The sequence below is a fragment of the Acanthisitta chloris genome, unplaced genomic scaffold (genome assembly GCF_000695815.1).
Source record: "Acanthisitta chloris isolate BGI_N310 unplaced genomic scaffold, ASM69581v1 scaffold8450, whole genome shotgun sequence".
Taxonomy (NCBI): Eukaryota; Metazoa; Chordata; class Aves; order Passeriformes; family Acanthisittidae; genus Acanthisitta; species Acanthisitta chloris.
In genome coordinates this window covers 163,634-186,606 of record NW_008649918.1, presented here as the reverse complement: position 1 = coordinate 186,606, position 22,973 = coordinate 163,634, and the positions used below count along the sequence as shown (strand labels likewise).

The 22,973-nt window shown below is 38.0% G+C and overlaps 1 protein-coding gene across 1 annotated transcript in view; it reads left to right on the top strand.

The window, feature by feature from the left end:
• NAV3 (neuron navigator 3) overlaps positions 1–22,973 on the top strand; it is a gene marked incomplete at its 5' end in the record, with an annotated part of 183,941 nt that overhangs the window by 122,322 nt on the left and 38,646 nt on the right. Inside the window, 7 exons of the mRNA XM_009078194.1 lie at positions 661–1,366; positions 2,916–3,404; positions 9,729–9,770; positions 12,268–12,428; positions 13,969–14,157; positions 17,512–17,564; positions 21,934–21,957. Of these exons, the coding sequence (XP_009076442.1) occupies positions 661–1,366; positions 2,916–3,404; positions 9,729–9,770; positions 12,268–12,428; positions 13,969–14,157; positions 17,512–17,564; positions 21,934–21,957 (1,664 nt within the window). The remainder of the gene's footprint in view (positions 1–660; positions 1,367–2,915; positions 3,405–9,728; positions 9,771–12,267; positions 12,429–13,968; positions 14,158–17,511; positions 17,565–21,933; positions 21,958–22,973) is intronic.

Below are 22,973 nucleotides of genomic sequence, written 5' to 3'. Positions count from 1 at the left end.
AAATAAATATTACACAGTTATGCACCTGTGCAGGACTGAAGACAGCCTCCAGAAAATCAAAAATCTTGAGAATCTATCAAGGACATGACAAAGGCTATTAACTTGTGTAATTGATGTTGTTATACATCAAGAAAATTCATACCATGATAACAACATCTCTGATAATTTTGTGTAACTAAAAACCAGAGCAAACTTAGTCCTAAGCTAAAAGAAATCTAATCAGTGAAAACCAAAGAATTCAATAAGGTACCACTAATTTCTACATACATAATTAATGCCATACTTTAGGAAATGTTAATTTCATGTAATGTTTTATTTTCAAATATTATTTCTTACATATGGAAATACTATTAACAACAAGAACCAAGTCAAATAAAATTCTTGAGTTCATTCAGTATAATTTTCTACAGCTACATTCTCCAGCTACATATGAAACTGAAGTCTGGAGGGGAATTTCAAGATTTTAATACTTAATGTTTGACTGTAATGTGCCACACCTCATACTGACAGCTGATGGGAGACTAAAGACCAAAGCGGTTTATTTTCTTAGGGCAATCTTTGTGTATTTTTTGATTTTGAAATTGTAATCATATAGTGTTGAAATTAGATATTGAGGCATTACAGCTTAAATGCAACCTTTTCAAATATACTTTTGTTTAGGAAAAACTGATGATGCAAAAGCTTCAGAAAAAGTGAAAACTCCTCTGAAAGGAGCCTCCATTCAGCGCTCTTCATCAGATGCAGGAAAAAGCAGTGGTGATGAAGGAAAAAAGCCTCCTTCTGGCATTGGGAGGTCAACTGCCACAGGGTCATTTGGATTCAAGAAGTCCGGGTTGGGATCTTCTACCATAATCACAACAAGTGGAGCCACCATCACAAGTGGGTCAGCAACTCTAGGAAAAATGCCAAAATCTTCAGCCATCAGTGGGAAGTCCAACGCAGGCCGGAAAACGAGCTTAGATGGTTCCCAGAATCAGGATGATGGTGTCCTGCATGTGAGCTCAAAGACGACGCTGCAGTATCGAAGTTTGCCTCGTCCATCAAAATCCAGTGGCAGTGGGATCCCTGGCAGGGGAGGCCACCGCTCCAGCACCAGCAGCATCGACTCCAACGTCAGCAGCAAGTCTGCGGGTGCTGCCGCCACCAAACTGCGAGAGCCAAGCAAGATCGGGTCCGGGAGGTCCAGCCCTGTAACCATCAACCAGACGGACAAGGAAAAAGAGAAAGTTGCGGTGTCTGATTCTGAAAGTGTGTCACTGTCCAGTTCCCCTAAATCCAGCCCAACTTCAGCGAGTGCCTCCGGCACGCCAGGACTAAGACAGCCAGGATCCAAATACCCAGATATTGCTTCCCCCACATTTCGAAGGTTAGTGCATTTCTATGATTTTCTGAAGTTGCCATATATAAAGCAGAGATTTTCAATGTGTTCTAGTACTGTGCAAAATGCCTCTTCAGGGCATATTTTGCCACAGATAATCAAGTACAGGAAAATAAAAGGGCGATACTTTTTCACAAAATGCAGTTATTTCTTTAAGATTTACAGTCCTTCCCAGACCTGAAATGGCTGGTCCTTTTGCTTTGAGCATTTTAGGTACATCCCCATAAGAACAGTTTGAAGCCTAGAAGAAATTGGACCCAATGATCCTTATGTGTTCCTTTGAGCTCAAGATATTCTATGATTCTAAGTTCAGACACATGAGAAGCTCCCTCTCAGTAATCTGGTAAGCCCCCAAAGAGAAGAAGGACACACTGTTCAGGCACATTCTGTTACTGGAACAAATGGTGCCATATTCTGGACAGAAAACTGAAGAACTCTTTAAATGATAAAGACTTAGATTTGTTTTCACGTTGTTGGCAGCTCTAGCTACAAACGTTTCATTATCTAGAGTTTTGTACATCTTTTGACACAAATATTGGCAAGGCTGAATTTCAATTGGAAATGCCCTATTGTAACATTTCTGGAAGTATAAATCTGGATGCGGTGTAAACTGGAATGGAACACTTGCACTGCTGGCAAAAAAGCCAATAGTGCCCTCTTGTGCTTAGTTACTAAAACAGCATCTCCAGGCTGCTGGGGAGCAGCTGCTGAGTTTTGTGGGCTTGGTAATATGTAAAGTGGATTCCTATGTTATTAGTCATGCTTACTTTACATCATGATAAGTTTTGCATTTGTTTACTATTGATTTATAAGTTGCACCTTAACTGCAGCTTAAAATATTTCCAGAAATACTTAAAGCATCACATTACCTTTTAGTTCAAGTCTTGGAGGATTTGCAGTTTATTTTTTCATCATGACTGTAGAATTTTCTTCTCTGGAATTGCTAGAAGAAATTCTGTGAAATACACCTCTGTCATTACTGCCCTTGGTGACAAACTGACCCCATTTAACCACAGTGCAGTTTATTCTGCCTGAGTGGTTACTACATGGCCAATGACTGCATGACCATCTGTGCAAAAGAACAAGAGGGAAATTTTGCACAAATACTTAGATGCTTATTAAACTATGAAGGATTTTGCAAGTGTTTGTTGCAATCTTTTTAGAAGATTTGAGAAGTGAGGGGTTTAAAAGCTAATGACTTAGCTGTGGGAACACTTAATTACTGAATTTGGGTGAAAGTGTAATCTGTTTATGCAGTAATAAGACAAAAACATCATTATTTCACCCCTCTCTGGGTGGGTCTGTATGTGCAAAGAGCACATCTGAATAGGAGTGAATGACAGCTGTTTGTAATGAAACAAACCCTGACTATTGTGATATGGTTAAGTGAATTTAATTTTGCACTGCGATTGATCAACTAGGTAGTCATGATTTTAGTAGCAGTAATTAAAAATGTGTAGTTTGGCTCTTAGGATGTTGCGCCATGAATGTTTAATGTGGCTACCAGTTTCTCTAAAGCTATTTGTTTTACATTTAGGTTGTTTGGTGCCAAGGCAAGTGGTAAAGCTGCCTCTGCACCCAGTACTGAAGGTGTGAAACCCACATCGGCAATGCCCAGCCCTAGTACCACATTGGCACGGCAAGGCAGCCTGGAATCGCCATCCTCGGGCACAGGCAGCATGGGCAGTGCAGGTGGGCAAAGTGGTAGCAGCAGCCCCCTCTTCAGTAAACCTTCGGACTTAAATGCAGATGTTGTAAGCTTAAGTCACTCCTTGGCTTCCAGTCCTGCCTCAGTGCACTCTTTCACATCAGGTGGTCTTGTGTGGGCTGCAAACCTGAGCAGCTCTTCAGCGGGCAGTAAGGACACACCAAGTTACCAGTCCATGACTAGCCTTCACACCAGTTCCGAGTCTATTGACCTTCCTCTTAGCCATCATGGCTCTCTCTCTGGACTGACAACAAGCACTCAGGAGGTTCAGAGCCTGCTCATGAGGACTGGAAGCGTCAGATCTACTCTTTCGGAAAGGTGAGCTTACCTATAGATACAGTGACCACGAAACGAGTTAGAGGCAAAAGGACAGGAGCCAAAAAAATAAACCCTCCATCTGTTTTCCTGAAAGGACCCTGTTTAATTAGCAGTTTAGTCCTTTATGTAAAGGAAGGAAGGAAAGGAAGAAGGAAGACAGGCATTGGATGTGGAATCAACTGCCTTTTAAGGTTTTACAAGCGCTTTTTCTATCTTGAGAAGTTTTTTTGGTTCCCTTTTTCTGGAGAACAACCAGAGAAAAGGGAGAAATTGTCTTATTAAATTTAGGCAAATCTGAACAGTCAACAGACATAATAACTTCTGCATGTTGGATCTACCCAGAAATTGGCAGCTCCAAAGCTGTATCATTGCCCTCTTGCTAGCAAACCTCCAGCTGTCAGACCCCACCACTTTTCTTCCCATTAGCTCAATGCATAGGCAGAGCTGGTGGGGCCTGGCCTTCAGCTGACCTGTCTTACATTGCTGACAAGTTACTTCTTACATGGTAATCATTATACAGATCCTTGCTGAAATGCAGTTTCACTGGCAGGGAGACAGTTTACAAGATGAAATCCTTGCTATACGCAAGATCCTGACAAGTGTCTGGAACAGAGAAAGAAATGCAAGAAAGGGTTTTCCTCGCTTCTATTAAAGATCTTTTTGATATGCAGATGTTTTGCTTTTGAAGATACATTATGAAGCGGCAACCAGCCTCGCTCAGTTGTACCAAGATATTTTTTCTTTTTTCTTTTTTTTTTTTTAAATTTTTTGTGAAACATTTATTCGACTTCTGCAAGAGAGAAAAATAATCTTTGCTAGGCAATAAGTGCACTTCCTGTGAAAATTTTAAATATTTGACAGTGAAGCTCTTATCTGACATGGGGACTGAAAAGTCAGCATTCAATATTTCATTAGCCTTTGACCCAAAAAAGGTTATTATATTGAACCAGTCAGAAATATTTTGCACTTAGTTAGTTGTTTAACAACACAATCATTTAAATAGAAAAGATCTTTTATATACAATATCAAGATTCTTCCTCTTTATATAAACCCAGAGATTTTTCAATACCAATCCTTTCCACAGAAAGATTTCACTTTCAGTGAATCAGCATTAAAAAAGTAATCAAAACTAAATGCTAAACAACCCTTTGACATATCTAGATGGAAATTTTCTGCACGTTTCATTCTCTTATGTTGCATTCATAAGCATTACTATATCAGCTAAAAATCACACCTCTTACCAATATAATTACAAAACTGTAAAACATATATGTGTACCAGTATAATGTATGATAACAACAGTGGATAAAAATACACTGATACATGAGTAATTTGTAATTTGCACTGAGCCTTTAATTTTTAAATTGAAATTTGCATTGTGTGCCATGAAACAAATGTGACCATATTTCTTAGAAGGTCAATTGTTCATACTTAGCTTATAAAAACCTTGACTAATTTTTAGAGCTACATATATGGATGGTGAGGTCAATAGAATGATGTGGAAAAGTATAAATTTATGCCAAAGATTTAATTTATATGGAGAATGTTAAACATCACATTTCAAATGTTAATGGTTTGGCATAAGCTCCTGAGCAACCCCCACTACTAATACTTTATGTGACTTAATTTCAGTGGCTCCAAATACTTTGCCTTTTGCAATATTTCTAAGTTTCAGACTTGTCCATATGGGGGTATTATGATTGAGTGCAGAGAAAGTAATTTTTCGTGCTGATCTGGCCTCAAAACAAATGCAGGTACCTTGAGTAAATGGTGTAATTTCTTGAGTTACAGCCTCAATAGGGGATTTGCAGTTAGATTTTTCTGAAAGGTCTGATACAAGTGCTCTGTTATTTCTAAACTCTCATATTCTGTAAAACTTACATGTAGCAAAGTATTTGTTCATGACAAAAACATTGATTTGTAATGTTGGAGATAGATATATTTGGCAGCAGATTATGTCCTTTTTCCTTTGTAGGCTCAGATTATATTTTAAATGCCTCTGGCAATACTAATTATAGCCTGGCATATCATAAGAAATTATCTGCAAAGAGCCTTTCTCTTTTTCTTTAGTCATTCTAGAGCTTGCAAAAGCCTGAATCTGTAGTGAGTATAGTCAGCTATACTAATATAATGTAGAGACAAAATCAGAAAGACCAAAGCATAAAATGGGATACAGCTAGCAAACAACGTAAAGTCTATGCAGAGAAAGCCTAGGAAAACTGAAAGAGAAGAGAGAGCTAATAGCAGATGATAGAAATAAACAGGGGTTTGCTTCATTGAAGTATTAACTGAAATTTGATAGCTAAATATCACTAATGACAAGTATACTAAGAGGAAATGAAAAGGTTAAAGATTACTCTGGTTTACTGGTACTGGTGAACTTTTCATTTCCCTGCTTCAGACACAGTCTGAAATAATCCTGCAGTCATTAGTGCTGGAGAAAGGTTTTCAAAGGGTCTGTGCTGAGGAAGGAGCAAGGAGGAGAGCTGGGATGGAGGGCAAGGGGATTACAGGAAGGCCACCTTGCCTGGAAGAATACAGAGGATAATAAACAAAATAGGTCAAGTAACACATAACATGGGATTAGACATTAACAGCCTTTCAAATAAGACTAATTTAATTTGCAGGAAAACAGGCTTTCTGAGTAGAGGAAAGGAGTGAGTAGATGCAATAAAAATCCTGAACATAGTATAGCTTTAAGTGCTGTTCCAAATAGCATTCTTGTAAGCAAATGGGGGAAATAAAGGTGCTTGACAGGTTGGTAATGAGTTATTGCAGATTAGTGATCAAAGTCTTATTAGCCTGAAGGAATATAACAGGGCAGGATATATTTGCACAGATACAAAATGGAAAATGATGAGGCTGTTTTGTAGAAAGTGTCTACAGAGTTTTAGTGCCATTGCTGAGACAAAATCATTTCCCCAGCATTTTTAAAATGAAAATATCACATGCAGTTCTTAGAAAGTAGATATCCCATTCTAGTTTTTTAGATTAAGGCTATAACTTGAAGCCTTTGAGACATCAAGTTTTAGCAAAGATTTGATGCAGTTGGCAAGAAGCCAGAAAATGAGTACATAATCTCACGGTACATCTGTGTTTTATGTTAAGGAGAGTAGCCCTTGACTGCCTTCAAAAAAACAGTCACCTACCATGGAGACAACAAATCTGCAAAGTCTCTGCTACATTTACCCACACATCCCTTCAAGGATTGATCAGACGTAGCCCACAGCTGGTATTCAGGCTACACACTGACCGATAGAGGATGGCATCAACACAGCTCCCTGACAGCTGCTGGAGTGATACAGTGTCAAACTTTACTCCAGCCAAATTTAGTGACATTCAATGAGATTGTTTTGTGTTGTAATAACCAGAAAAAACATTCAGTAAATGCTAGCAAAATATTTGCTTTTTCAGCAATTATTGCATCTCTCTCAGGCCTTTTGCTGATTTTTCACAAGCAGTATTAATTTAGACAAGTCTAATTCTCTTGTCCTATCAGTGTAACTCCCTATGTGGGAGGACAATTGTATTCTACCTTATAACAATTTAGAGGGCTGCAGGTACTTATACTCTAAAATAAACCCATCTACTGGGATTAATTGGTGAAATATGATTGCTTTAATTGTAAATTTTTCCAGGTGGACGCATCACCAGTAGTTCTTTTGAACTCTTAACTGCTGTTGGGCATTGTAAATTTGTGACTTTCTTCTGTTTGGTTTGAGTGACACAGCAAGCGGTGCATAAAAAATGCAGAAATACAGAAACTAACAGTGGTCTCATCAGCGGTAATAGCTGCATTTTAAGATCAGCAGAGTGGAAGTGGTTTCTAATTGCATGACTGGCTTGCTCTGGTTTGCTTTAAAAGAATGTTTAGTTCTGAGGACCATGAAAATGCATCGAAATCCACTTAAGCTCTTCAAGAGTTTCAATTATTTTAAATTATCATCATAATTGATGGTTGTGGTTTTAAGGTGTGAAACAGTGCATCATGTTTCAGATTTTCTTATGTGTGCAGCCATTTATAAGACCCATATTAGCTTGGCCCAGCCTGTCATAGACCTCCCTAGTTGTTTCTTAACTTGCAATAATTCATTTTATTCCCTAACAGCTCCGAAACAGTTAGATATAGCCCAAGGATATGGCATTATGGCCCTTCCCCAAGGTAACCTCAATACCAAGGGCAGGTAGGAAAGTGAGAACTGTAATGCCTCCTGTAATTTCTTGTATCTCCTCCATACAAGTTGCAGACAGTTTCATCAGTGCAAAATAAACAAAAGAGAACAAGGTACAGTGGGCTTGATAACTTCTGCCTGCATCTGCATGCATCTTCTTGCAAGACTGCTCTTTGTAACTGACATGGCAAAGAAAAATACCAGAAATACTATGATATAATCTCACTTTATAATGGTATTGTTCCACGTATGCATTGCTTCTTTCAGGAAAGGACTGACTTTTTTTGTCATATTGTCTTTAGAGATCTGAGATCAATACAGTTCTATATACCAAAAGTCCAGTTTCTGTAGAAGTAATGTACCCAGCTTTTGGTGGATGAATGATTTCAAATACCAAAAAGATAAGGGCACTCATTGGTCTGAAGTAATAGTTACATGAAACCACGGTTAATCGTTTCATGCAATTATCTGAAGTCTAGGAGCATCTTCATAATCTTCAGCATTTTTAAAACACAGAACAAATGTTTGCTACACTCACTTTTATACAGTTGCTCGTATTGAGGAATATGCACCATTTAGTATCTGAATTCAAAAGATTTTTTCAAAATCCTATGGCCTACTTATCTGACTGATGTAACTTTTGGCTGGTGAGTTGCTTTAAAGGAGCACTGACTCCTTTATTTTTAGATAATGTGCTGTAGATTATTCTGAAATACATGTATCTCCAAGCTAAAGTAGCATTAGAAAATATATTGTTCATTTGCATTTTTTAAGTATTTGCAGAAGAAACTGGTGTTATGATAATCGTGTTTATTGGGTTTGAAATTTGGAGGTACATAAAGGAACAGCAAGAAACAAAAGACCCCATTTTCTCTGTAAAGAACTGAAAAATAAGTGAATCATGCATTCAAATTTATGTTGTTTTTTTACCAAACATTCTTGATCCTGTTTGCTATGTTGGGAGCAAAATGCTGAAAACACAATCCCTTTTCTGAAATAGGACTACTCTTACATGGACCATGATAGCCAGGCCTGTGCTGAAATGCTGCCAAGTTTCTCCTTCCGTTTGCTTTCTCCACATGCAGAGCAAGGCTCTGTTTAAACTAGTAAAATTGTCTATAAAACTTTCTGGTGGTAAGAATGGGTTGTTTCCATTAGTGGGAGCCCCAACAGTAATGGATTGCTAATGCCAACAGTGTTTTCACTGCCTTTACCTAATTGGATCAAGGTTTCATGACAGCAGGGCACCCATCAGCCCTCAGCACAATAGGAAACCACCTTTAATAAGGGTGTGAAAGTTTTTTTGGGTAGGAAGGATCCTCAGTTACTGTTGCTCTCAGAGGTGTGATTATGATACAGAAACATTCTAAAGCAATTTCACCATTTAATCCACACAGTGACATTAAGTTCAGGCAGAAACCATTGCAACACTTGATGATAACTAGTTCAACCCACGCTAGCCAGAGACTGATCTACAAATAATGAAATGCCCAACTGACACTTATTTGAAGGAAGGCTAGTCTAGGGTGGTGTTTAAATTAGGAAAACTCCAGCCATAGATTTTGGGTAATCAGCTGCTGTGCCGCCATGTGTGCATGAATATGGAACAATGTTGCTCTGGTACCACTTTTCATTGTCCCTACCATCACCTTACTATGTGAGCCCCTCCGCGACAGAAAGCCAACAGTCTGTATCTTTAGCACATATTTCTACATGCCGAGCTGCTATTTGGCTTCTGGCAAGGCCATGCTGTCTCTTAGCAGGGGCCACAACCTTCATTTCTTCAAAAATACGTTGACTTATCATAGGCAACTGTGAAAAATAAAGATTCACACTGTGACCATATGATTCTCACACAGATAGCAGGATGAAGCTGTAGGAATTTTAGAAATGGTAAAGCAGCACTTCTTTCCTACTTGGACAGTAGCCAAATTACTATTGCCCCAGCTCAGAGCAAGTCTAGATGAAAAATGAAAGTGCAGAAGTCCGTGTCTTATTGTCCTCTCCAATGAGCAAGGGCTATATCATGAAAGTTGTATTAAAAAGCTTTAAGTGACCTTCTGTTATGCACACAAATCTAGACCTTTAAAATCTGTAATTCTGAACAGTCATGTTTACTGTATGTCCTTAGGGATTTTTTTTGTTTTAACAGCATGCAGCTTGACAGAAATACACTACCCAAAAAGGGATTAAGGTATAATTTTTTTTGAGCATGACTGCTGCTTCTCTGTTTTCCCGTAATCTTTTCTACACTGTCTACTTTTCTTTCTCCTTTTTTTGATCTTGTTTACAACAGAGTTCATGGAATTTAGATTCAAACCAGAAAACATAGATTTTAACAATGGACTTTTTCTTTCCAAGTCTGCCTAGTGAATAAATTCTCCTTCAAGATATATCATGGAAAGTAAATACTTTTAAGGATCATTTCCTTATGCAATGAATCTTAAAAGGCATTGAATCCTGGAGAGCTAAAAGAGACAAGATACATAGGCAATTCAATAGAACTAATAATTGAAAACATTTAGAAAACCAAGGTTTTAGAGGTAGATCTGAACTTGAACTCTAAATGCAAACAATCATGCAATTTGAATTGATGATCTAGTAAAGGGTAGGGCTAGAAAATACTGATTTTATTATCCAAGGTTTGTAAGTAGAAAATGAGTCCTGCTCCATCCAGTCTTCTTGGTCCCTATCCAGCAATACTCGGAGTCCAACTTTGCTACTAATTCCCCACTAAATAGAGCTGTTTTCATCACAGAAAACAGAATTCATCCACCCTCTTCTCTGCTGCATGGTTAAAAGAAGGGATCATTAGGTAACTTGGCTGAACTCCTCAGGCATTAGGTTAGGTTTGGCAAGCAAGCATATATGTGCATGCACACAGACACTTTGCAGCCTTCCAATAACAAATTACACAGTTAATTCTCTTGTGCTATGAATAGATAATATTTATGAAATTTTAAGACAGTGCGAAACTTTTGTCACTATAAAGCACCTTCTGCACCAGTTGTTCCTTAATAACAATGAAATCAAATTTCCCATTAACCAGGTTTGGCAAGCAAGCATATATGTGCATGCACACAGACACTTTGCAGCCTTCCAATAACAAATTACACAGTTAATTCTCTTGTGCTATGAATAGATAATATTTATGAAATTTTAAGACAGTGCGAAACTTTTGTCACTATAAAGCACCTTCTGCACCAGTTGTTCCTTAATAACAATGAAATCAAATTTCCCATTAACCCAAAACTATCGTTTTGGATTTGAAGAGAATGGAAAAGGTGAAAGATATGAAAAAGGCATAATGGGTACGCTACAGGGGTACAATGGGATAATCAAGGTTTGTGGATGTACAACTGTAATGGTACCTGAAAGCTAAAGTGAGATGGAGTGGGAAAACTGCTTATAGACATATAAGCCTGATCAGTTAGCCCAGGAAAAACGTCAGTTTGATTTAATGTGCAGAAATCCCAGTCCAAAACTCAGATCCTGAATTCTCATTTTGCAGTCTTTCCCATCTGACAACCACTGGGCAACTCTGTGCTTTACCACATTTATAGGCAAAGATCATAACTGTCTTTTTGAAAGGGGAAAGGAAGTAAGTATTTAATAAGGACAAGATGATTTAGTGTCATGAAATATTGTACAAAACCCCAAGCACAACATGAGAACTTACATGTTCATTTAATCTGCTTTCTAAGCAGAAACACTTGTGCCTCACAAGCCTGAAGACAGAATATCAAAAGCCCTTTCTGCTTTGCTGTTTGGGGAACACTGATGGCTCATGACAGTGGCAAAGAAGGTGCTCATTTCTCAGCAGGAGATTTTGCTGAACCAAGCAGGCTATTGTAGACATTGCTGAAAACAGTCTTTTGATTAAGACCCACACTGCCTGCACATTTTAATGTTTAGCCACTGCCAGAATTGCCTTTCTTCCAGCCCAGCCAAGAGGGGCTGGGCCAGAGAGTAACCAGTTCTCCCTTTTAGCCCATGTGTCATGTTACATTTGTTTTATTGGTTTGCCATTGGAAGCAGTTAATTAATTATTTGATTGCCAGACTTCTTCCTTCCAGAGGACTTGTTTCTGCTAATTGTGGATGTTTCCTGGCCCTTTCCCTCCCCCCAGTTTGGAGCAGGACACAATGCCAAGTAGCATTCAGAGTGGCAGACCTCACGTGTATGACCATTAGTAGTTATCATTACCAATGCAAATTCCTTTTTCACATTTGTTTATCTGTTTCACTCCTGTCATCTAACCAACTGCCCACATGATCTGTGGCAGATGTCATTTTATAAGTGGCTACTCACATTTCTTGGCTACTAGTCTGTCCACTCCCTATCTCAACCATACAGCTTCCAAGCTTTTGCATCAGCCTGTACATTTCCTGTAGATTCAAAGTCCTTTCCTGCCAGCTCAGTTGTTTGTCTGCTATGATTTATCATCATATCTCTTCAAAGGAAAGGAATGCTGTCTTGGGGAGGGGGATGAGGAGGAAAGGGGTTTCAAGTCCTGTACTTTTTCTGTTGTAATACGATGGCAAATTTTACCTTGTTAAAATCTCTGGTGATTATGATGCTTTCCAAGGGTTTTGTTCTATCTAACTGGTGAAGGGTATTTGTGTGACAGTAGTTTCTTTCCAATGCATCACCCTGTCATTGTCTTGAGCATGTCAGCTGTGGTTTTTCAGATATACACCATCATCCCGGCAGACGAGTCAGGAAGAAGGCAAGGAATGGCTACGCTCCCATTCAACTGGAGGCTTGCAAGACACTGGCAGTCAGTCCCCGCTTGTTTCTCCTTCAGCTATGTCTTCATCTGCAACTGGAAAATATCACTTTTCCAACCTGGGTAAATGCTGTTTCCCTTCACTGTTTCTCCCACTCTTTAATAGAATCATAAAATTGAACTGTTCATATTTCTTAGTCTGCCAAGCTAGGTAGTTTATTCTAATATCTCCATCCCCATATTGTGTATCTCACTAACGAAGGGAAACTCACAGTGGTTAATGGAGTGGGACAGGATACCTCCTACTTTGCATACAGGAGAAAAAGCACAGATTATCCATGACTTGCCCAAGAAGATAAAAATTTTAGGCAGAGCTGGAAATTAGCTTGTAGTTTAAAGCTATTCATCTTTTAGGTTTCACAATCAGTAGGATTCTTTCCAGTGATTTTAGTGAATGTCAACCCAGACACTAAACATTGCTTTTTTCCTATATACAGGTTTACTTTGAGATAGACCCTTCCCGTGTGTTTCAGTAGCTGGACCTGCACTGGGCCCAATCCAAATACTAACCTTGAATGCAAAATAGTATTTTGGGATATGTGTCACATTGCAGATTTATTTGATTACAGGTCAAGATTTAGATTTCATTCTTCAGGATCTTGTTTCAAGTTAATCCAACACAAGTTTAGTTTTGTTAATAATTTTATTTTTTCTATAATGCTTAGTAGAAAACCACTTATTTTCACCATGCTACACATGTACCTAGGCTCACAATGAGCTTTATGTGGTTTAGATCCTTACTGAGGAATTAGCAGCAACCTCTGGAGCACTAACACTTCCATCAGTTTGTCACAGCTTATGGCATCTGTAGGTTACAATCACTCTAAAGAAATTTGATCATACGTACAAATGTTGGTCTTTATTATATGTGGGAAAAGAAGTTGAACAAAGCTACTTTTAAAAGTGAAATTGGATCCTGGCTAAGCAAGCCACTGCTTTGGATTCCCCTCCTGTAGTTTTAGACACAGCTCTTCGTAAGAAGTGTTTCTTTCACTGTATAATTTTCTGCTTATAATTATCTTCTTTTCCATTTTTTTCATCGTTCTTGTACTCACAACAGAAAGCAATGAGATTGTGTGGTTTAAAATTTATTTTGTCATTGTCCTTTGCTACTTTCCATTATCATAGCCCTGTGGAGTAATTTGCTCTCACAACACAGCTGCTCTGATAATTTATAACTTTTTGCATGATCTAAAATAAACCAAATAAACTAAACTAAAATAATTTGCAAATAAACTTTGGTCTTAACAGCCATCAGTAATATAGGTTTATAACAATGAAATACACATACTGATTAGTTAGATGAGGTGCTTACAGAAATACTTATCCCATCTTATTCCTTTTTAACTTTTAAATCTCTCCCATTGACTTTGTCTTGTGCTGTCAAAGTGAACAAGTGTGTGTTCAGACACTAGTGTTAGTGTTACCATGTGTTCTACAGGATTAGTATTATCCAGCTTCAGCTTAAAAGTAGGAATAAAAGCTCTTAATTTTCTCAACAGCATGAAGTCCACCCAACCATGCTAGTCCTACATTACAATTTTGTGCAGAACCAAAATTCATTTAATGGAAATGTACTCATTAATAAAGCTTTGTATTCCAGTGAGTCCAACCAACCTGTCACAGTTTAACCTTCCTGGACCCAGCATGATGCGTTCAAACAGCAACCCTGCACAAGACACTTCTTTTGATCTATATGATGACTCCCAACTGTGTGGCAGTGCTACTTCCTTAGAAGAGAGACCACGAGCGATTAGTCATTCAGGTTCATTTAGGGACAGCATGGAAGAAGGTAAGACTGAGTTACTATTTAGACAAAATAGGTCCCAAAATAAATGTCCTAAGTGTAGTAAAATTTTAAAATATTTCTTCTTCAACATGAAAACGCAAGTGATTTTGTGAAGCATTTTTAAATTCTGTTGAGTTGGACTTACAGGCCTTCTTTACCCTAAAACACAGAAGGTATTTCTTTCACCCAGTAATATTCAATGCCATGTATCTCATACATGTACAAGACCTCTGTCAGAAATTCTGAGAGAAAGGAAGCCATTCTTGAAAAATTATTCACCTCCCCAGCCTGTCTTTCCTGTAAAGCCTAACCCCTTGGAGCACTGGAATACAAGGGTTTAGGTTTTACAGGAGAGACACGCGGGGGAGATGAGGAGGAGTAGCCCTGTATGTCCATGAACAGCTGGAATAAAGCAAAGTGTAGGAGAGAATTGTGCTCTTAGACAATTAAAGTGTTTAGGACACGGTTGCTGGGTTAGAATTGAGGGACTGTATGCCTTGGATAATAATTCAAACAAGATGTGTAGGACATGAATGAAGGCCTCTATAAGACAGGTGCAATTAGCCTCAAGCTCGCAAGCCCTAGTCCTCATGGGGGATTTCAGTCACCCCAATATCTGCTGGGAGAGCAACATGGTGGTGCATAAGCAATCCCAGAAGTTCCTTAAATGTGTTAATGACAACTTCCTTACACAGAAGATAGAGGAACCAACAGGGATAGGAGCTGTGCTGGACCTTGTGCTCACCAACAGGGAGGAGCTGGTGAGGAATGTGGTGCTCCAAGGCAGCCCTGGCTGTAGCGACCACTGGGTAGTGGAGTTTGAGATCCTCAGGGTGGTGAGGAAGGCACACAGCAAGATAACTGCCCTGGACTTCAGGACAGCAGACTTCGGCATCTTCAAGGACCTTCTTGGCAGAGTCCCCTGGGATGAAGTCCTGGAAGGCAAAGGGGCCAAGACTGCTGGCTAATATTCAAGGGTCTACTACTCCAAACTCAGGACCAATGCATCCAGACATGGAGGAAATCAGGCAAAAATGCTAGAAGGCCTTCATGGATGAATAATGAAGTGCTGAGGAAACTCAGGTGAAAAAAAGAGGCCTTTAGGAGGTGGAAGGGAAGACAAATGGACTGGGAAAAATACAGAGAAGCTGTAAGAGAAGCTAGAGACACAGTCAGGAAAGCTAAGGCACAGTTGGAATTGAGGCTAGTCAGGGACATTACCATGGCAGGGAGGATTGGGACTAGACGATTTGTAAGGTCCATTCCAACCTTTAAATTCTATGATTCTATGATTTTATTCTTTTTTCCTCTAAATGTGACATGTCTGAACATTCCTTGACTACTGTGTTTCCATGCTTTCTTAATCCTACTTTGGTAGTTTGGGGTTTTTTTTTTCCCAAATGCCAGTGCTACTTAGCACCCCCTTTCTTTTGTAATCATTTCATTTCCCCACTTTCCTACAACCTTCTACAGCAAACTCTATGTGAATTTCTGTATTTAAACTCTGTCATTTAATCTGACCTCACTACCTTAATGCAGATTATTACTGTAGGTGTGCTTTCTTTAATGCTATGTGTGGCATCTGGAATTTGAGGAATTTTTTGGGGGGGTTTTGTTTTGCTCCTTTTGAACCACAGAATGCCAGACAACTCCTAATTAAATGCACTATAACATTTTATTCTGCTTAACTTTTCTAGTAAAAACAACTAAAATTTAATGGAGATTCATTCTATAACATCATCTCATCAATCTCACTTACTGCTAAATCACAACAATATAAATGATCTTTATAAAAGCAAATAAAAAAGTATTCCGCTAGCCCCAAAGCTCATCATGTGAGATAAAAGGGAGGGTTGGAAATCCTAGGTGAAACAACAGACAATATTAGTTATTTTATTTTTAATTCTTTGTACTGTATTTTAGATGATATATCAGGCAGACATCTGGGTATGTAATACTAGCAGTAGGGTGCAGAACACCTCAAGCTGTGAGTTGTCAGCACAGAGAGGATGGCTGACTGCACAGAAGCATATCACATAATTCAAGGACAGAAGTGACTACAGACTCTTTGCTGAGGAAGAGAATTATCAAAGGAAACACTGGAAGAATAATAGAGAAAACAAGGCAAATAATTTATGCATAGTAAAAGAGGTGTTAAATGTACAATTTCAGTAATGGGTCACCAATGGCTTAGACAAAAGCTTTTTCATTGGTCATGTTTCATATCCAGCTGGAGTGGATAACTGTGATCAACCTAAGTAAATGAAAGTCAATGCAGCAATAATAAACAGGTTTTGGCAGTTTACAGTCATTAGAGATTAACACGAAATGATGCTGTTGGAAGGTCAAATGTATTTTATTTAAGACAGGAGCTCTAAGGAAGGTTAAAGTGAAAGAAGTAAGGTAATGCATAGAGCCACTGTATATGAATGGGGAATGGGAGTTTAGCAGAGACTGAAAACCAAACATGAATTGAAAGCCACTGAGTTTTAATGATCAGTGTACCACATTTCTATAAATATTTGCCTAGTTGCAAAACTAGATTTAAAGATATCTGGCATACAGAGGCCAGAAAGCTGTTAAAGCAAAATAATTTATTTACCAAACCCTGGCATATTGTAAATATCAAACAAACTTCTTGTAAAACAAAACCAAAAAGAGGTAATGAAATAAACTGTCTTCTATAAAATTTTCTGTTGGTATAGACTTGCTCAGGAGAGTCATCAGAAGCAGAAGGGGTCATTTTATTTCAGTTTTAGTCTTCACTTGACATTTTCAGAGAGGTGAAGAACCCCATTTTTTACATTGCAGCCCTGCAACTTTCACTCAGTGCTCTTGAGGTTGACTTGACTGATGATTTGTGAAAATACATCACTACATCTCACAGTAACCCCTCCACATGGATTGTGAATATATGGGTCTGCATTGTGCTGAGCAAAGTTGGGGAGCTCACCGTGGGGAATGTGAACTGTTGTGCAAAGCATAGTCTGTTTAAAGTAATTTGCTCAGTTTAGGATAGGTGTGTAAACCGCCAAATTTCTGGTTTCAATAAGAAGTGTATTTATCAAGTGATTTCTTGTCAAAACAACAAAAGTGATGCTTGGTTTGCTGATAATAATACTGAATCTCCTTGGCTCACTCTCCTACTTCATACACAGGAAAGTGCTTTTTCTGGATAGGACAATTTTTTCAAATGCAGGGAAATCTAATCTATCAACAGGTTTTTAATACTGATAGCTCATAATTGCTCTTTGTGGAAAATTGGTTCTCATTTTAAAAAGTTGTTTAGTTATTGAGCTACATGGGGGAAGCTTTATGCTTTCATCAGTATATCATGTTATTTTTCTTTTTTTAAAGTACATGGGTCCTCATTATCACTTGTCTCCAGCACATCCTCTCTCTACTCTACGGTGAGTATTGACATTTTAGAAAAAAATTCTGCCTGCCTCTGTTCTTGTTCATTGTTCATGAAAATTTCAATACTTGAGGTTTAGAAGGATTAAAATTGCACAGAAATAAAGGAGAAATGTTTATTTTCAACTTTGTGTTACTGCATGGACTTTTAGAATACATGATTTTCCTCTTTTATGTGAATTACTGATAACTGTTTAAAATCAGCTAGTGTGCATTTTCAAAGCTAAAAACAAAGTGGTGGTCTAGAAGTGTCCCTTTAAGCAGGGTCCTTATGCTATTGTGGTTGACAATTTTGAGTGATTTTGCTTACTTTCTGCTAGTTTTCTAATTGCACAATTTATGAAGTATTTATATCTTGACACTGTTTGTGGTACATTTCTTGAAAACTACAAGATTGATTTAGGATAAGGGAAATACAATTTGCAGTTTGAATGTCTACTGCTCTTTCTTGCACTAGACATTTCTTCTCTTTTTAAATAGCATCTAAATGCTGTCACTTGACACTTTAAAATTATTAATCTCAGTTAATTAGATTAATTAGATTAAGTAATATTTGTTTCTAGTTCCAGAAGTTGTTCTGCGTTTGATATTTTTCTCTTTTATTGTTTTGGTATTGGTTTTTTGTATCTTACTTTGTTTTGTATCTTTTGCATAATTTATTGCTTCAGTTGTTATACTAACAAGAAATCATCCATGTGGGAGCAGCAAAACATGTTTGGACATTCCCTTGCTGATATACAACAGTTGCTTTGCAACCTATTCACTAACAACAATTACTTGCTATAGTAGCCTCTTTTCACAGGAGAGTAGCCCACTTACCTGCTTTCTTCCCATGCATTCATGAATAGTCTGTGTCCTCTCCATATTTCCAGGTGTTGAATAGTGTCAGCTGACATTCCAGGGAAGAGATGAACTCCTCTACCCAGAGCCAGCACCAGTTCTTGCCTGGGAATACCAAGCTCATGCAGTTTGATGCATTTTTACCTCTTGGTAGTTCTGTCTCAGTGCCTAAACTCATGTTAGCTTGAAAAGTATGTTGCATCCATGCATGATGTCTCCCACAACAGTGCCTCTCCCAGTTCTGTTTAATCAGCAAAAGGTTCATACATTTGGCGTATCTAAAACACCAAGTGCACATGCGTTCGGTTTGTCCAGGCCTTAAGCTGCAAGATGCAAGTAATTCCAGTCCAGACCAGTTCTGAACTATCTGGAAGCAAAGGAGGAGAGATGGGGATAGGGGGTGTAGAATGTGCATACAAACTGACTGCACATGAAGTATGACTAACATTCAAAGTAAAGCTTCTCACTTATGTTTTGGTTGTCAAAAGATTTTTCCAACTATGTTGCTGTCTATGAGACACTATGATCAGTTCGCATGGGAAGGAGCGTCCAAAATATAATTCAAGCTTTGATGTCAAATTTTAGAAGAATGTTATGAAACTGGTAGATGGTAACAGTCAAATTATGAAGTGACACAGGATACTTTCAGCACCCAGTCAGTAAGTCTGAAATATCTGTGCTCTGATGTTGTGTAATGTAGCAAGAGTTTGCTAATACTATTTATATAACATGTTATCTTTCAACATTACAGAGTATCTTAGAAATATTATCTAAAGCCCAGGATACTAAAGAATAGTATTTTTCCTGCAAAATAGATTTTAAACTGTTTACCCAGGTTCATACTGTAATTGGAATATTTTCTGAAACGCCTGACTGTGAATTCACATAGCAGCTGAGCCCTGCTCCTTAGCTAATGGATTATGTAGTCAAGACAGTGAAAGTTGTGGAGAAATCTCTAAAAGGCCAGAAAAGAACTGGTACCACAAAATTACCAGGATTGACTTTTAGGGATGATCTTTGAGCTGAGTTTCATCTACTTGATACCTCTGTGAGAAAAGTTCAAACTTTTCAGCAGTTAATCAGAAGATGATGCACAAGTGGAAATAGAAATGTGAAAGGCTGACAATCAGTATCACACCAGCTGAATGCAGAGAGTAATGGAATAGCTTCACAGGGTTATGGCATATAAAAATTGCTGTCAGCTATTGCTAGATTCAAGGAGGACTACAAGAGCATTTTTACTTTACTTAAGTAGGCCAAAATCACTGAGCAGGGATTCCAAAGCTGTTGCTTTTTCATGAGTATCTCAATCAAATATAAGATTTCTCAAGCATTGTCTTAAACCTTGTTGCTAGTGGTTTTCTGCAGCCTAATCACTGCAGATTCAGACAAAGTACTAAATAAAGATCAAAATCTTTATGTATTGTTACCAAAGGATGGTTGAAAATCTTGAAGTTATTCTCTGAAGATTATTTCTGTGAGAATTAGAATATGAGGTTCAGAACAGATTTCATGATTTCCTGACATTGAAATGAGTAAGTCCAATGCCAAAAAAGTTCTGCGTTCACTGCTGTTTTCTGTATATATTGGCTTTCTTCTTGACTTGCGTGTGGGTTTTGAGGACTTACTTGCACAGACTGGAAATCTAACTTGTAGATATTTGCACCTACAGAGACAGACATTTGGTTTCACAGGAGAATACGTCATGTAAGCAGACTTGGTAGACTAACTCAGTTTTGTCACTGCATACATTTGCCTCTCCAAGAAGTTGAAAAAAATAGGATAGGTTGTCTCCAATTTTAATCTCCTCCTGCTCAAGTAAGCAATGCACTTAAATTTACACATGCATACTTAATTGCTATATTTCTCTCACTGGCTCTCAGCATTAGCTACACTTAGACTTCCTAGGCTTCATTTATTGTGCTAAGCCAAGCTCAAAGGAGGTGTGTAAGGATATGTCATTTGTATGTTAATATTCTAAGACTTCAAAATACAGAAAAAAATAATCCTTACAAGGATGAAATGCATGCATATGATGAAGCAGAGGGCTAAAAAGAATTACTTACTTTTAGAGCCTTTTGAAGCAATGGCTGAATGCTGGGTTACAGTGGTGTCAGCATGAACTTAAATAAAAAATGCTCAGATGTATTTGGTTGTCAGATTTTATTTTTTAAGTTGATAGTATGCACTATATGTTTGAACAATAATGGGAATAGAATTTCAATTTTTTTTCTGTAGGCAGATATCTTTTTTGCAAACATAGGTGAGAAAGTTAGTGTCACAGCACATGCATCATGTCAGTGCTGGCAAATAAAACTATCATTATCCTAAATCATCTTCATGTAGTTATGTATCAGGTATTACAGTAGTTTCAGACAAAAGCAGTTCTAAGTGTTGCAGTCTGTTTGGTGACTGTTAACAGATAGGCATGTATGGAAAGAGGTATTTGCCAAAAGTCTTCTCCCCCTACACCAGATAAAGTAAGAAAGCTTTTCTATACTAAATCATTAAAATTCAAACAGCACAAAATTTATGCCAGGCTTCAAATCAGCTGTATTAATTTACAGTAACACAGACTGCTTGATGTCAGAGAATCTTTTGAGGAGCCCTTACGTTGGGTTTTCTTAGAGCTTCTAGTGTTACTTGTAGCTAATTCTTCTACCTACATTTTCCTTTTGCTACTTACTTCTCTTCCAGACACTGTTAGACTGCTTCTCTGAACTTGTGCCACCTCAGCCCATGGGGTGGATTGATTTCCAGTACATTAATGGATTCATACTTTATGTTACAAAAGCATTCCTTTCATGGCACACCATTCCTTTCCATTAAAATCCCACTGAAGCAAGATTTCTCTATCTACCAAATTTCTCCTAAATAGCACTGATCCTGTGCTTAGAAACTGAATGACTTTCAAAGGTTTCCCTTGCAATGATTTAGTTTCTTATCTTGTTGAAAAAGACTGCTGACTAAATAGCTTCATTATATGACACAATACATTACGATAGGGAAAATATCTAAAAATACTCAAAACATGAACAATTTTAATACCTCTTTCCCCTCGCCTTCCCCCACAGATCTTTTGTGGGTATGCTGTCAACTTCTCTTAGCAAGGATTAGTTATTATATTAGGAATATTGCTTATATTCAGGAAAACAAATATAATTCCAGGAGCCCTAATAATTGTTATGGTGTAAAAGTTTTCTTATAACAAACCAAGGTCCATGCAGTGACAGCATGGTAAATTTTCTTTGCATCTTAGAAATGTAGCTTCAGTTTCTGCAGTTCTGGTCCCATTCTCCTTTTGTCCACTGTTTCATGTTGTCAGTAGCTCTTTGGGGTTTCAGCTGGAGCCTTGCCAAGTAAGTTGAAAAGAATTCCATTAATTGTTTTTACAGCATACCTTCCTTAAATGTAATGAATCCATGAAGCTATTCATTTCACTTCAGCGTAGCTGACTTTTATTTTCCATTACCACAATTATGTTTCAGACTGATTCTAAGTCATTTCTTCTTTGTTTTCTTCCAGGCAGAAGAAAAGGCACATTCAGAGGTAAGTACTTTTCTTCATTTTTATATTTATGTATTGCATTATATTATTTTATAGTTTATTGTTTACCTGCTATGGCTAAACTACCTAGTCATTGGGAATATGCACCCTGTGCCTTTTCATCACCTTTTAAGTATTGGTAAAAACCTGGTGCAGCTTTTAGTGCACTTGAAGGTGTTTTCTTAGCATTGTGCTGAAAAAAGCCTCCTGGCTGCCATTCTGAAAAGATGAAAAGAATCAATGAGAATTGGGTGTTGAGTGCAGGAGTTGTGGTAGGTCTGATTTCAGACTTAATACCGCTCTGTGCTGGATCTAAGGGACTGTGCAATTCAAGGTAATGTGCTGCCTTTCAGGAGAAAAATACTTCAAGAGATCGCTTTGAACTTCTCTCCCTTACATTTTGCATTATATTAAATTTCTGAAACTGACCACTGTGATGGATTTCAGAGCCACACAGATTGATTTCAGATATAAATCAAATTTGACATGGAAAATAGCTTCTTTCTCCTCACAGTGTATAAGAATGGGTGACAAGCCCGGGTCAGCAGCTGGATACAATTACAGCCTTTCTCAAAATGAAGTCCTGGTTGTATTAAAATGGCACCAAGGAATAGCAGCAATAAAATAGAGCACCAAGGGGTGCACTTCCACTACATGCCTTCCAACTCCTGCATCTGTACTGCTCCTATTTTTACTATTCTAAATCAAAGAAAAAGTCAACTAAAAGATATTTTGGAGAATTTGAACAGATAAACCTTCTTTCCTTGCTGCAGTGTATTTCAGTATAATTTCTACTTGGGTTTTCTAAGATCCCTTCTCTGAATGTTAAAGCAAAGGAGCTAAAGGAACATGCCATAGCTCAGTAGTATAAATTACAAGTCCTCATTTAATTCCCTATATATAGGGCTGTAGATAGAGGTGAAACAACACTTCTTTCCTGTGTGTTTCTACATGATGTTTTCTCAGTATCTGAGTTTGCGTGTGATGCTCTTACAGATGTTGAACAGCACTTCATGAGA